The sequence below is a fragment of the Mirounga angustirostris genome, unplaced genomic scaffold (genome assembly GCF_029215605.1).
Source record: "Mirounga angustirostris isolate CCGP_5_RB_7025 unplaced genomic scaffold, mMirAng1.0.hap1 SCAF_14, whole genome shotgun sequence".
Lineage (NCBI taxonomy): Eukaryota > Metazoa > Chordata > Mammalia > Carnivora > Phocidae > Mirounga > Mirounga angustirostris.
The window spans coordinates 44,813,776-44,830,481 of record NW_026991722.1 but is presented as its reverse complement, the minus strand read 5'-3'; the positions used below and the strand labels follow the sequence as shown (position 1 = coordinate 44,830,481).

At 36.3% G+C, this 16,706-nt stretch overlaps 1 protein-coding gene across 3 annotated transcripts in view; it reads left to right on the top strand.

Annotated features, from left to right (window-relative positions):
- Positions 1–9,965: 9,965 nt before the first annotated feature.
- Positions 9,966–16,706, top strand: part of PSMA8 (proteasome 20S subunit alpha 8) — a 44,050-nt gene continuing 37,309 nt past the window's right edge. For all 3 annotated transcript variants that reach the window (XM_045886895.1, XM_045886893.1, XM_045886892.1), the window contains exon 1: positions 9,966–10,067. In XM_045886895.1, coding sequence (XP_045742851.1) covers positions 9,966–10,067 — 102 coding nt within the window. The remainder of the gene's footprint in view (positions 10,068–16,706) is intronic.

Below are 16,706 nucleotides of genomic sequence, written 5' to 3'. Positions count from 1 at the left end.
TAAGACAAACAACCCTATTAACAAAATGGACAAAAGACTGGGAGACATTTTAGAATGATGACATACAAGTGGCCAATAAACACACAAAAAGTTGCTCTCCATCATTAATCATCATGGAAATGCAAATTAAAGCCACATTGAGAAACCACTACATACCCATTAAAACGGCCAGAATTAAAAAGAGTGACATCATCACATTTTGGAAAGTATGTGGAACAACTAGGAACATTCATATATTGCTAGTGGGAATACCAATGATACAACCACTCTGAAAAACAACTAGTGATTATTATAAAGTTAAACATGCACTCATCATATGATCCAGCAATTGCACCCTTGAGTATTTATTCCTTACCCAAAAGAAATGAAAATGTATTGCTCACACAAAGACTCGTACATGAGTATTCATAGCGCTTTTAATAAATACAGTGTTAAGGTAGGGATGCCTGGGTAGCGCAGTTGCTTGTGCATCCAACTCTTGATTTCGGCTTGGGTCATGATTTCAGGGTTGTGGGATTCAGCCCCAAGTCAGGCACTCAGCATGGAGTCTGCCTGAGATTCCCTCCCGCACACCACCCCCCCAGCCCCCTGCCGCTCACACTCTCTCTCCCTCACTCTAAGCAAATAAATAAAATCTTTAAAAAATAGTGTTAAGTTAGAAACAACCCAAATATTCCACACAGGTGAATGGATAAATTATGATACATTTATATAATAGAATACTACTCAAGAATAAAAAGGACTGAACTATTAATATATGCAACAAAATGGACGAATCTCAAAAACATTAGGTTGCATAAAAAAAGTCACACAAAAGAGTACTGTTGGTTCCATCTATATAAAATCTAAATAAGGCAAAATCAATTTATAGTGACAAAGTAGATCAACAGTTGACTAGGGATGAGGATGGGGGATATGATGACTACAAAGGAGCACAAAGGAATGTTTTGGGACGATGAAAATATTCTATATTTTTATTGTCATAAATACATAGGTGTATACATTGATAAAAATTCGTCCTACTATACAAAATTTAAATATTAATTAAAGTACTTCTTAAGGAAAAAAGTGTTGGCATTCTTGTAGATATTGCAGTGAATATCTAGATCAATTTGAGTTTGCCAACTCATAAATATGATATATACCTCCCCTTACCTAGATTTTCTTTAGGTTCTTCCAATAATATTTTAGGTTTTTCTGTGTAGAGGTCTATATGTATTTCCTATACTACATACATGATATCTTTTATATTTTATTTCCTAATTATCTGTTTTTGGTTTATAAAAATACAATTGATTTTATATCAATTATGTCTGTCGACCTCCCTAAATTCACTTACTAATACTAGCGATTTATCTATATTTTATTTTGAACTCTTTATTATGTATACAATTAGGTCATCTAAAAATAATATGATTTTCATTTCTTCCTTTCCAGTGAAGTTTTTTTTTTTTTCTTGCCATATACCACTTAAAAAAACCCTCCAGTACAAAGTTAAATAGAAATGAAGAAAGCAGGTACTCTCAGGTATGCTGCTGATCTCAAATGAAAAAAAGTTCTAATATTTAACCATCAAGTATGAGGTTTCTTGTAGAGCCTCTTAGCCGATTAAGGAAATTCCTTTCAATCCTTAGATTATGAGTCAATAAAATTCTATGAGACAGTGGATTTTATTAAATGCTTTTCTGCATTTATTGAGATAGGATTTTTTTCCCCTCTATTTCATGAGTCAGCAAACTTTCTATAAAGGACCAGATGGTATTTCAGGTTTTGCAGGCCATCTAGGCTCCCCTGCAATTACACAACTCTGTCACTTTAACAAGAAAGCAATAACATAAAAGGATGGGCATAGTTGTTTCCTAGTAAAACTTTATTTACAAAAATAGGCACAGCAGCAGACCAGATTTGGTTCCTGGGCAATAGTTTGATAACTCCTGTTTTATTCTGTTAATGTGGTAAATTACATTGATTGCTTCCTAGAATAACTCAAGTCAGTTGTGATATACATGTAATGTATATTTTTTTGTATATTGCTAGTGTCTATTTATTAACATTTTACGTAGGATTTTTAAGTACATGTTCATGAGTGAAAATGGCCTGTAATTTTCCTTTCTTATAGCATCCTTAGGTTTTGCTCTTAAGATTATGCTGCTTCATGGGGCGTCTGGCTGGCTGTCAGCAGAGCATGCGACTTTTAATCTCCAGGTCATGAGTTTGAGCCCCATGTTGGGCATTCAGCTTATTTAAAAAAAAAAAAAAAAAAGGTTATGCTCTTTCATAGTACAAGTATGGAAGCAGTCTCTCTTCTATTTCTGTGATGACTTTATGTAAGATGGGTGTTATTTCCTTCTTAAATGTTCCATAGGATTCACCAGTGATACCCCTGGGCCAAGGGTCTTCATTGTGGCAATGTTTTATTTATGGATTTAATTTCTTAACAGATTTGGGACCATCAAGACATTTCTCTTTTTTCTTGCATTATTTTTATTATGTTTTCAAAAAATTTGCCCTTTTAGTCTAAATTTTCCAACTTACTGGCATAAAGTTACTCATAACTTTTTAATGTCATTACAATCTTTAATAAGGTCCTCTTTTCATTCCTCATATTTTGACTTCTTTTTTCTTGATTACTTCTGCCAACCATTTATCAATTTTTAGCCTTTTCAATGGTTTTCAGCTTTCTTTACATTCCCTATTATATATTTTGTATTTCATTGATTTCTATTCTTATCTTTGTATTTCCTTCCTTCTACTTTCCATGGGTTTAATAAGCTGTTTTTTAATGTAACATCTTAACTTTGATGCTTAGGTAATGATTCTTAGTCTTTCTCCTTCTCTAATGTATACATTAATGTTATAATTTCCCCCTTAGATACTGCTTTGGCTGCATCACATGTTGGATTTGTTATATTTATTATATTTATATTTTTAATATATTCAAATTTATATCTTTATATATTATATATTTATGTATAATGTTTATTATAAATTTGTCACATTTTAATATTTTTATATTTCATATTAATAATAATATTAATATGGTTCCATTGAAAACATTTTCTAATTTCCATTGTAGATTCTTCTTTGACCCATGTTGTTTAGAAATAAATTTCTCAATTTTCAAATACATGGGTGTTTTCTAATTATGTTGTTGTTACTGATTTCTAGCTTAATTCTGTGGGGCCAGAGGATATATTTTCTATGCTTTTACCCCTTTGAAATTTGTAAAACTGGCTTGTCAGCCCACCATATAGTCAATTTTTATAAGTGTTCAGTGTTTGCTCAAAATGTATGTGTAGTCTACAGTTGCTAGGCATAGTGTTTATATGTGTGTGTATATATATTAAACAAAGATTGTGTTCCTTGAATATTTTATATTGTTTTCAATTTTTTTATCTGCTTTATTTTATCAATCACCAAGAAAATTATGTTAAAATCTCTGACTATAGGGGTGCATGGGTGGCTCAGTCGCTAGGTGTCTGCCTTTGGCTCCGGTCATGATCCCAGGGTCCTGGGATGGAGCCCTACATCGGGGGCTCCCTGCTCAGCGGGAGGCCTGCTTCTCCCTCTCCCACTCCCCCTGCTCGTGTTCCCTCTCTCGCTGTCTCTCTCTCTCTGTCAAATAAATAAATAACATCTTTAAAAAAAATCTCTGACTATAATTGTGGGTTTCTCTATTTCTTCTTTAATACTAACAATTTTACCTTATCTTGAATATGTGGTTGGCATTAGGTACAAATTTTAGAATTAAGTATTCCTAGTAAATTAGACCTTTTATCATTACAAAATATCCATCAATATCTCTTGCTATGTATCTTGAGCTGAACTATACTTTGTTATACTATGTATTAGCTCTTTCTGCTTAGTGTTTGCATGACATCTTTTTCATCCTTTTACTTTCAAATTTTCTTTACCCTTTAGTTTAATGTTTATCTCATGTAAGCAGCATATAGTACATTTCTTTTTATCCAGCCGGATTTATCTTATAATTGAAATACTTATTTCATTATAGAGAACATAAGTATTAATGTAGTTAACTTGAAACCTACTAAAATACGATTTGCTTTCTATTTTCCATCCTGTTATATGTTCCTTTTTCTTTTTTTTTTTTTGGTGTTCTTTTTGTTATTTATTATTATTTCATTATAATAAAGTATTACAATATACGTGGTTATATATTTTTATATGGTTCTCTTAGTGCTCTCCTCAGCTATTACAATATGCATTTTGGATCAGTTAGTCTAATATAAATTAGAAATTTACTTTTTTTGAAATTTTACTACTTTCTGAAGCAATAAAGTGTAGAACACTTTAACTTCATTTGTCTTCCTACCCAAATTATGTTATTCTCTCAATATTTTATTATATGTATTTATAAGCCCATAGCAATTGTTTTGTTCAGTTAATATTTGAGCTTATGCGTATGTTTATCCTTGATGCTCTTTATTTCTTTCTCCATCTCCAAATTTCATCTGTGATAATTTTCTTCTGTCTGAAGAACATTCTTTAGTATTTCCTTCAGTGGGTGTTTGCTGGTAACTAATCCTTTATGGTTTTGTGTGAAAAATACCTTAATTTTGCCTTCAATTTTAAAGGTTATTTTCACTAGAAATAATCATACTAGCTTTGCATGTATTTTAGCATGTTGAAGGTAGAATTCCATGTTACTATAGAAGTCAGCTGATAGCCGTATAATCTTCTTTTTGGTAATTTACCTATTTTTTTCTTTAGATAGCTTTAAGATTTTTCTCAATGTCTTTGATTTACATTGGATTTATTGTGACTTTTTTTTTTTTTTTTTGACAGAGAGAGAGAGAGTGAGCAGGGGGAGCAGGAGAGGGAGAAGCAGGCTCCCCGCTGAGCAGGGAGCCCAATGCAGGGCTCGATCCCAGGACTCTGGGATCCTGACCGGAGCTGAAGGCAGCCGTTTAACCAACTGAGCCACCCAGGCGCCCCTATTATGACTTTTCTAAGTGTGAATTTCTTTTATTTATCCTTCTTGCTGTTAATAGTTTTTCTTAAATCTGTTGCTTGATTCTTTTGTCAGCTTGAAAATTTCTAAACAAAGTATCTTTATATGTTGTTTCTGCCCTATTTTTTACCTCCTATTGTCTGGTACTCTAACTATACCTACATTTGGTTTTTTTAACATACCCACTGTGTTTTAGATTCTTTTTCAGTGTTCTTTATCCTCTTATCTCTCTCTGCTTTGATGTGGAAATTTTATATATATATATTTTTAATTATCTTCTAATTCCCTAATTCTCTCTTCAACTAGGTCTGATTTAAGTCCAATTATTGACTTAAGTCCAATTTTAAGTCAACTAGGTCTGATTTTAAGTCCAATTACTGATATTAAGTCCAATTTTAAGTCCTTAATCTCAGTTAATGTAGTATGCATTTCTATATTTTCCAGCACATGCTTCATCAATAGTTCTAGTCCCTGGCTAAAAGTCTTGATCTTGTTTTTAATCCTCTGCATATAATTATCATATTTGTTTTAAAAATCTATATTTGATAACTTCATTAGCTGGATCTTATATGTCTTTCTATTGCCTGTTGTTTTTCTTGTTCTTTAGTCACACCACTTTTTTGTGTGTGCAAGGTTACTTTTAATAGAGCACAGGATACTGCATATTACAAACTGCAACAGGGGCACCTAGGTAGCTCAGTCAGTTAAGCATCTGCCTTCAGGTCAGGTCATGATCCCAGGATCCTGGGATCAAGTCCTGCATCAGGCACCCTGCTCAGAAGTGAGTCTGTTTCTCCCTTTCCCTCTCCCCTCCACCTGCTTGTGCTCTCTCTCTCTCTCAAATAAATAAATAAATAAAATATTTAAAAAACAAAAAAACTGCAACAATTTGAGGTTCTGCATAATGTTATCTTCCTCTACAGAGGATTTACTTTGCTTCTGGCAGGCAACTAATCTTCTAGGGGTACTAGCAATGCTTTATTCTAGTGGTTCCCAACTTTTTGACCTTAGGAATACCCACTTAAAAATTATTGAGGACCCTGAAGAGCTTTTGTTCATGTGGGTTATGTCTATATTTACCATATTAAAATTAAAACATTTTATTTATTAATTCATTAAAAAGTTAAACCCATTACATATTTACACTTTTCATATATTTCTATTAAAACACCTGCATTTTCTGGGGTGCCTAGGTGACTCAGTCAGTTAAGCATCGGACTCTTGCTTTAGGCTCAGGTCATGATCTCAGGGTTGTGGCATTGAGCCTGCATCAGGCTCTGCACTCAGTGGAGAGTTTGCTTGAAATTCTCTCTCTCTTTCCCTATGTCCCTTCCCCTCGCTCACACACGTGAGTGCTCTCTCGCTTGCTTGCTCTCTCTCTCTAAAATAAATAAACCTTTTCAATAAATGAAAAACCTATATTTTCCAAAATTTAAAAACATTAGTGAGAAGAATGAAATTATATGGGGTTCCTGGGTGGCTCAGTTGGTTAAGCGTCTGCCTTCGGCTCAGGTCATGATCCTGGGGTCCTGGGATTGAGCCCCACATCCAGCTCCCTGCTCAGCAGGGAGCCTGCTTCTCCCTCTCCCTCTGCCTGCCACTCTGCCTACGTGTGCTCTCTCTCCATCTATCTGTCGAATAAATAAATAAAATATTTTTAAAAAAAGAATGAAATTATAAATCTTTTTTAATATCCAGCTTAATAGAATACAGCTGGATTCTTAGATCTGCTTCTACATTCAAACTGTTGCCATATGTTATTTAGATTGAAATATAGGGGGAAAACAACCTCACAAAGATATATATTGGAAAATAAAGTATTTGTATAGCCTTTTCAGATCACTCCAGATCAATTACAGTGATTTCAATCATTGGATATTCTTTGTTACTAGACAAACATTCAAAAGGTGGTAGTTTCTTAGTTGAAATTTGTCATCTAAAATCACACCAATGAACTTTTAGTACTCTTTTACATTAAATCGGCTAGTCTGTTTAGGAATTTGAATGTCTTTTTTATTTATGCATGATTGTGCATGATTTATGCTTTGGTCACTAGAAAAATCCTGGCTGAGTTATGCATATTTTCCAAATGTAGTACTATATAAAAAATCACATTTTAATATGACCACCAGTCTCATCAATAAAGTCAGTTATTACGGAGAAATTGTCAAGTTCATGGTGACGGATACAAGTTTTTCAAAATTCTAATTTTTGCTTCAAAAGCTTGAATTTTATTTAAAGATTATTTATTTATTTATTTGAAAGAGGGAGAGAGAGAGAGCACAAGTGGGAGGGAGGGCAGAGGGAGAGGGAGAAGCAGGCTCCCTGCTAAGCAGGGAGCCCAACACAGGGCTCAATCCCAGGATCCCATGACCTGAGGCAGGTGCTTAACTGACTGAGCCATCCAGGCGCCCCAAAACCTTGAATTTTATCTTTGGAAACACATATTGTCTGTTGTTTTTCTTGAAGTGACAGGCTAATTTTATTCATTTTCAGAAATGTCTGCCCAAATATCTAACTCTGAATAACCACAATGTCAGTCACTCTTTCAGGTATAAATGATATTCCATGAGAAACGGGGTTGGTTCAGCTAGCAACTCAAAGATTTACAAAAGTGCTTTTTCTCAAGCTAACCACCTTACTTTGAAGGCAGCAGAAGTACCTGATGTGTACTTTCCATTCTGGATATTAAACATACAAGTACTCCCGAGGAAGACCTGATAAATTTAATAATTTATTGCTTATTCAATAACATTCTTAAATGAAATTGGCTTTTTTTTTAATGAGTGCTTAGTGGTAAAGAATACAGTGTATACTAGTACAGATTGATGCTACTGCCTTGATTCATACTAAGGCTCCAGCAGTTTTACCTATTTCTTTTGCACTGCAAATGTAAATATTCATACAACGGAAGGACAAAAACCATTTTAGTATTATCATTATAGTTTTGACGTTGCGAATCCCTTGAAAGGTTTTTGAATAATTCCAAAGATCTGTGGACCACAGTTTGAGAAATGCTACTAATGTGGAGCCGCCAAGTGAATGGTCAAGAAAGAATTCTTGAGGCATTTTTGGTGGAAAAGGGTGTTTTTATTATAGCATGGGGACAGGACCCATGGGCAGAAAGAGCTGCACTGGGATTGTGAGGAGTGACTGATTATATACTTTTAGTTAGTGGGGATTATGGGTAACATAAGTCTCTAAGGAATTTGTGCATGTTGAAAGCCAGGTCTCCAGGACCTTGGAGGGCTAGCTATTGTTAAGATAAGGTGGCTTTTAGTCTCTAATAAAACAACAATATTAAGGCAGCCATGAGTTCCTTGAGGAATGTCACGCTCTGCACATCTCAGGTATTCCAGTGGGCTGCAAGTTGTAAGGAGATTTAATTTTAGCTACATTTCTCTTTCCTTTGTTCTCTTCATCAACGGCTTTAGTCCAATCCTCAACTGAGATGATGCAAAACTTGGTGTTAGTCTTTGTAAGAAGACATCTGCTTTTGGTTTACTCTTATTTCTGGGGTGTGGTTCTTTGGGTCCCAAACAAAAGCCTAGGTCATCTTTACCATAACCCCTATACTTTGACAGGCTTTGAAATCCAGTTTTTGTCTATCAAAAATCTGCTTCACTATTCACCTAGGCATTACGTATAGGCAAATATCTCAAGGGAAAAATGCTAGGTTTACCCCTGAGAGTGTTCCTTCTCTTCTGAATCTTGGCACCACAACTCCTCATTCCTTGTTAGCTATTTGAAGTCAGAATATATATTTTAAGAAAATAATTTGTCCAGTATTTCTAGTTGTTCTCAATAGGAGATCTGGGTCAAACTATCAAGACTGCCTTTGCAGAAGTCTCTAGGCATTAAACAATTATATTATACTGTTTTTATTAAGTATAAAGGTAAACTATGCTTACTGTAAAAATTTTAAAATACAGATGTAAAGTTTAGAACAATAACTTCTTTCTCCTTACCATGTCTCCTCATTCTGTTTCCAATCCCTGGACTCCTGCAAAGAAAACCACTCTTGTCAACTTGATGTATGCCCTCTCACTCTTTTCTCTATAGATTTAGAAATATGTTTGTACATACATTTAAAAAACATATAAGTGGACTCATGCTACATTTTTACTCTTCCTAATTTCTCTCTTACAGAATAATCTTAACTTTTTAGTTAGCTCAATGATTAATAACAAAAGTTAACATTTTTCAAGTACTTATCTGTGATAAGTAATGCCTTCATACAGTGATACGTGATTTCATTTGCTTTTTACAACAAACTTGTGAGGTCGGGCTTATTATCCTCTTTTTATAGGTCACTTTTAGGGAAGTGAAATATACCTACCCAAAGCCACACTGTTAAGCTGGGCTTTTAAAAAATTTATTTGATGAAAATAGTACCATCTTAATTCCTGTCATTAGCAGAAAATAAAAATTTTCTGCCATTCACAAGGCAGAAAATGAAAAAACACTATTTTGAAAATTACGGCTTTCCTTGACTTAAAACGACGTAAGATAAGTGAGAGGGCGAAATGAAATCTGCAATTTGGAGCTAAATGAAGAGGTTGGAATTTAACTTACCACTGGTGCTCTGACAGGTTTGAGAAAACCAAAATATCTTCGATTTTCTCTTCGTGAAGCCCTACTCTTAGCTGTCTTTTTACACCCGGATAGATTTGACACCACCCCTAGGACAACACCCGTAGTGGAAAAACCGGGAAGTGTGCACCAAGCACTAATGGTAGCAGAGGAACTCTGCCATCTCACAGGCACAGCCGTACGCAGGCAGGCGGAACAAGGACTTTTGGGCGGCATCCTGGCAGTGGGCTCCAGGACTGCCAGAGGGCAACTCGCGGTGCAGGTGCGAGCACTTCCGGGACGCATCTCACGGCTCTAGGCAAGCACTTCCGGGTGGCACGTGTCAGCAGCTGAGACACTTCCGCGCGTTTTTCCGGCGGTAGCGTCGTTGGCACCGCAGGAACTGGCGTAGGCCTGTGCCATGGCATCTCGGTATGACCGGGCAATCACTGTCTTCTCCCCAGATGGACACCTTTTCCAAGTGGAATATGCTCAGGAAGCAGTGAAGAAAGGATCCACGGCGGTGAGCCATCAGTTTCTCCACCACTGTCCCCCCTCCCCGCCCCCCGCCCCCCGCCATGTCTTCCTCACCCCGCTGCCCCAGCCCAAGGCCCTGGCGTAGCGGGTCAGAAAAGGAGTCTCCCACTTGTGAGAAGTGCTTCGTCTTTTTTATCGAGAGAGATGCCTTTTCTGAAATTTGGGCTGGAAGTGACGGGATAAAAGTAGATTTCATAGGTGGGCAGCTGCGTTTGAAGAACGATAGGTACAGACACAAAACTGGGGTGTGAGTTGAAGCTTTGATTTTAGAAGAGGTATTAATGCTGTGTCTAACAGAGGAAGAAAATACTTCCTCCAGCCAGTAACAGCCTTCCTGGATGCACATGATCTGCTTCCTCAGGAATCGACAGATGCATGGAAAAGTAACAGTTCCTTCTTGTGGGTACTGTCGTTTAATAATAATTACATTAAAAATAGGCCATGCCTGTTCCCTGAAATAGGGACAAATCAATGTAAAATGGAATCTGTTGGCGAAGAAATGGTCAAAAACGCTAAGCCAGTTATCACACACTTCCACCTGTTAAAAGTAATTGTCCTAAAATTTTCACCGGAATATTTGGCAGCCTTTTAGAGGCTCTGAGCCCCGAGAATCTCCATTCTTTTGCCACTTTTTTGTTTGTTGTTCAAATAGTGCTGAAATTTTTTGAGAGATTATACCCTACTTTATATTTAAGTATCCACATTTCTGAAAAACTTAAGTACTCAGGGTAGCAGTAATACTCCTGACAAGTTTTAATTACATTAATCTCATAGTGATTTATAAAACTTAAAAAGGACAAAATTGCCATGGTGAGCAAGAATCTATTACTCCAAATCCTCTAAGTCCTAACGTACGAATTCAGAATGATACTATTTATTTATTTATTTATTTGAAGATTTTATTTATTTGAGAGAGCGCTCAGGAGAGAGAGAGAGAGAGAGAGCGCTCACGAGCAGGGAGGAGGGGCAGAGGGAGAGGGAGAAGCACACTCCCTGCTGAGCAGGGAGCCTGATGCTAGGCTCAATCCCAGGATCCTTGGATCATGACCTGAGCGGACGGCAGACACTTAACTGACTTAGCCAAGCCACCCAGGCGTACCTGAAGGTTACAATTTCTTTTAAATCTCTCGAATTTCATGAGCATGTTTGTTGTGCATTTTGGAAATTGAGACACCAGGTATGAGAATACACATTTCTAAGTCCAGCAGTGTCTCTATTTTTCCTCACTGTCCATACCAACTTAGTTATGGAAGGAAATAATTCACTTTTATTGTAAATCTATCAAATGTAAAGTGGTAAAAAAAAAATAACACTAGAAAGAATCTTGTATTCCTCTATTTAATTGGGCCCTCTAGTTTTGCTTCTGTTTTATAAGTAATTTTTTTAGAATTGTAAATTTAAGAAAAACCTGATGTAGCTTAAACCAAAAGGGTACCATTTTGATAAAAACAAAAAGTTATATAACCCCCAGTAAGGCATGAAGCATATGGTTAGAAAATAATGCCCAAGTTTTAGAGCCTAAAATAAAGAAAGTAATGGGAGAAGACTGGGGTGTAATAAGAAGCCACATTGGCTCATTTAAAATGTTTTAAGAATGCTATAGAACTGATTGATAGTTCCTTTGTAATCAGCTGTAAAAGGGTAAGGATATAAAAATACCTATAATGGGCATTTTTAAAGATACATTGGAAGGATGAGACAGTTTTTGTCTCAGGATTCTGAAATTATAATTTGCATCTTTGTATGGAGTTGTTCATTGTGTTTCCTTGAGGGTGCTATGACCTTTTACGTGGGGTGAAGTTTATAATGGCACTTGCTTATTAAAATATGTCTCAAAATATTCTGTCTGTAAACAACATCTGTTATGATGAGTTGCAAATAAGCCAAGGTTGACCAGTTTTGACCAGTATGTGGATGCAATATTATTTAGTAATACAAGAAGTTATAGGGATCACAATTAGAGGCTTGGGTTCTACTTCCTTCTTTGGTGATTATCTTATAGCATGAAGTGAGGCAAGAGGCCTGTTTTCTTTTTGCTTTAGTTCCCTTTTCTATAAATGAAAAATATGTTTGAATAACATTTTGGAGCGGTAATACCTTTCTTCTTAGAAAAAAAAAAAAACAATGACTCCTTTACAGTATTCCCATGAAAAATGTAAGATTTATTACCATTCCTCATTCTGTCCTTTCCCTGACCCCAAACTGTTACTAGCTCCATGTTTCCTGCTTTTACAAATCTTAGCTTCACATTCTGGCCATCACTGTCTTCCATAATCCTTATCCACCCTCTTTAATTAAAGGGGCAGCTTCATGGTTTTACTCATATATGTTTGTGGGTAGAGGAGGAAAACACCTTTATTTATGCCACACTCCCTCTTATGTATCCTCTGAGAATCTCTGCACATTTCTTCTTGATGAAGCCTTCTCTGATCTGCTCCAGCCATACTGACTCTTACTCTTTTTCTGAACTTAACAATCTGTACCACATAGCATTATAGAGTGTCTACTATTTGGCCTCATTTTCACTTTAATTTCAAGTATATTTAATAGTCTTCTCACACCAACTGGATAGTAAGATCTTCAAGAACCTAGGTAGCATAGGGACGCCTGGGTGGCTCAGTCCATTAAGTGTCTGCCTTCGGCTCAGGTCGTGATCCCAGGGTCCTGGGACTGAGTATCACGTTAGGCTCCTTGCTCAGCGGGGAGCTGCTTCTCCCTCTGCCTGCAGCTCCCCCTGCTTGTGCTGCTTCTCTCCTCTCTGACAAATAAATAAATAAAATCTTTTTAAAAAAAAAGAATCTAGGTAGCATAATTCCTCTTGTATTTCTACCACATGATATATTACAGTGGAGGGGCAAGGTAAAAAGTAAGCCTTTAAGTAATATTTCTTTTGTACCAAGTATTTTATGTATGTTATGTAATGTTAAGTATAGTATTTAATCCCCTTTTTATATATGTGGAAACTGATTCAGAAACTTTGATAGCTTGCTGAAGGTAACCAGCTAGAAAGTGATGGAGCCCATGTTCACACTTAATTTTTTCTAGTTCCAGAGCCTCTGCTCTTTGCATTGTATCATGCAATTTCTTAAATAAATATTTGTATATAATTAGCCATTATATCATGAATATGGAAGTCAGGTATATATCATGCAAAGCAACTAACTTCTCTAAGCTATAGTTTCTTTAATAGTAAAATAGGTACCAAAATAGCACCTGCTTCATAGGGTTGATGAGAGAGTTAAATGAGGTAATAATACATGTTAAACATCTTGCACAGTATCTGGTTCACAGCAGGTATTTAATAAAAGATAGCTATTATTATTTACTATTCCTTCATTTTCACTTTTCCCTTCACTTTTGTCTGTGATTCTTCTAGTGCTTTCATTTATTATTTCAAGACATTTTTGTTGAACACTTATGTATGCCAAACATGGTGCTGGGTTCTAGGGTTTCAGAATGAATCAGATAGACTCACTTCCTGTCCTCAGAGAGCTTACTATCTAGCAGGCACATTAGATGATTAATAGTCCTAACAAGGCCTAAATGAGTATTATAATGGGGAGAGAAGAGGGGGCAGTATGGGAACTTTAGGTGTTAGGAAGGTTCTCCTGAGGAAGTAATATTTAAGTAGACCCCTAAAAGATGAATGATATGTTGAAAAGTGGGAAGAAGGAAGAGTATTTTAGACAAAGGAAATAGCATGTGAAGACCAGTTAGCAAAAGACAACTATATTCTATGAATTGGAAGGCATTCCAGATTGCTGAAGCAATGTAAAACCAGGAAGAGATAAAGCTAGAAAGGGGGCTGGATCATAGAATGTCTTTAAGGAAATAAGAGGCCTTGAAGGGTTTTAATGTGCCTGTTGTCATTCTCTAGATTATCACTGATCAGTCCTTCTAGTAACAGACTGCATTTGTCCAACCACAGAGGTACTTACATGACCCAGGTAGAATCATTCTTAGTTTCTATCCTCCTGAACACAGTGATAAGCATGTGACTCAAATCCATCCTTAGGATTTTTTAAACTAGAGATAGTGGTAGCTTTTTTCCTCTGGGACAACTGTTGGGATGTGTGTCCAAGATTGCCAGTGGCCATCTTTTTTTTCCTTTTTTCTGTAAATACAGCTTCTCTGTATTAAGAGAGTGAAAGGCCAATATGCAGAGTAAATATTACAGTCCCTAGATCTTTCTGTTTCAATTCCAGTTCTGTGCTGTCTCAGTTTGCTTAGTGAGAAATGGTCCTTACTCGTACAAGTGTTTAAGTAAAGGAATGCCACATTCAGATTTTCTTTTTTCTTTTTTTCATGTATTTATTTTTCAAAGATTTCTCAGACTCCAATGTGGTCAGTGGATTGGATAATATCAAGACTGGAAGCAGGGAAACCACATAGGAGTCTATGAAGCAATCCACATGAAAAATAATAGTTTTTACAAGGGTTGGGGCAGAAAGGAGAATAAGGCAGATTCCAGAGAAACTTTAATGGTATAGTTGAATATGAAGCTCTAAGTTTGACTGAAGGATTGAGGTTTGGACTTGTTGAGGTTGAGATGCTTATGGAAGCCTTATAGGTAGCCTCTAAAATGACCTACAGTGATCCCCACTTTCTGGTGCTCATACACTTGTGTAATCCTCTCCCCTTGGGTGTGGGCTGAATCTAGTGACTTGTTTCTAGGAATTTGGATAGGCAAAAGTGATGGGATGTCACTTCAGAGGTTAAGTTACAAAGAGATGGTGACTTATGTCTTGCTCATCCTGTTTCATTCTCACTTGCTTATTCTTGTGGAACATAGCTGCCATTTTTAGTTGCTCTATGGAGGGTCCAATGTAGCAAGGAACTGAGATCCTTAGTCCCAACAGTGTGTGAGGAATTGAATCTTAACAACCATGTGAGTGAGCTTGGAAATGGATCCTCCCTCATGAGCCTTGAGGTGAGTGCAGCCCTGGAAGGCAATTTGATTGCAGGCCCTTGTGAGAGACCCTAAGCTAGAGGATAAACTGTGTCCAGATTCCTGACCTACAGAGACTGTGAGGCATGAGTATATATAAATATACATGTTTGGAACTCAGGGGATTGATATAGACTGGAGATAGTAATTTTGAAGTGCATCATTTCTCTCCCCTGCTTAAAATATATGTTGAAGGTAGAGTAAATGAGTATTGTTGAGTACTCTTCTCTTGAAAAGATGAAATGTAGACTATAGACTAATGGACTATGTAGAGGATAACCTACAACCATGAGGGACCTTAATGACCTGTGTGTAGTCTACCTTGACTAAACTCTGGGAGGAGTGGGGGTGGAAACCATGTTGCCATCAGCTGAAGGATGATGACAATATTTGGCTTTGAAGAGTTTGAAAGAGGGGTGGGATTGAAGTGAAGTGGTGTTTAAGACTTTGTTTAAGATAAGGGAGACTTTAGCATGTGTTTAAATTGTTGGTGAGAAAAAGCAGGTAGAGAAATTCAAGGTTTGTTTGTTTTTATGTTTATTTTTAACTTTTTATTATGGAATATTTTGAACACACAAAGATATAAAGGGAATACCATAATGAACCTCTGTATACCCATTACCCAGCTCCAACAATTACCAACATTCTACGAATCTGTTTTATCTTTCCCCAACTTTTCCCTCTTTCCAATAGAATTATTTTAATTGAATTTTTTATTGAGATAATTGTAGATTCACATGCAGTTGTAAGAAATAATACATGGAGATTTGAGGGCACCTGGCTGGTTCAGTTGGTAGAGTACGCAGCTCTTGATCTCAGGGTCATGAGTTCAAGCTTCATATTGGGTGTAGAGATTACTTAAATATATAAACTTAAAAAAAAAAAAAGAAACCATACATAGGGATTCCTTGTGTACTTTTCCCATTTTCTGCCAATGGTAGCATTTGCAAAAGTATAGCACAATATTACAACCAGGTTATTGACATTGATATAAGCCCACCTATTTTATTTGGATTTCTCCAGTAACCCTTGTACTAATTCATGTGGATATTAAGTTCTGTCAGATTTTATTGCCTGTGTACTTTCGTGTATCCACAGTGAAGATATTGAACAGTCCCAACTCCACAAGGATTCCTTATGCTGCTCTTTTATTACCACACCCACCTCCTTCCCCTGCCCACACACCCTCCTATCCATAGCCCTCATCTCTCAAAGCAGTCATCTGTCCTCCATTTCTAAAATGTTTTCATTTCAAAGTATTATATAAATGGTATCATACAGTACGAAACCTTTGGGATTTGCTTTTTTTTCCCTTGAGGTTCATCTAAGTTGTTGAATGTATCAGCGTTTTATTGCTGAGTAGTATCCCACAGTATGGATGTACCACAGTATTTATTCTCTTTTGAAAAACATTTGGGTTGTTTACAGTTTGGAGCTATTATTTATAGATATGTTATGAACATTTGTAGCAGTTTTTTGTGTAAACATAAGTGTTTTTTCTCTGATATAAATCTCCAGCTGTGCAATTACTGGATCATATGGTAATTGCAGGTTTGGTTTTATAAGAAACTGCTAAATTATTTCCCAGAGTAGCTATATCATTTTATATCCCCACTAGCAGTGAGTGATCCAGCTTCCATACATCCTTGCCAGCATTTGGTGTTACTATTTTTCATT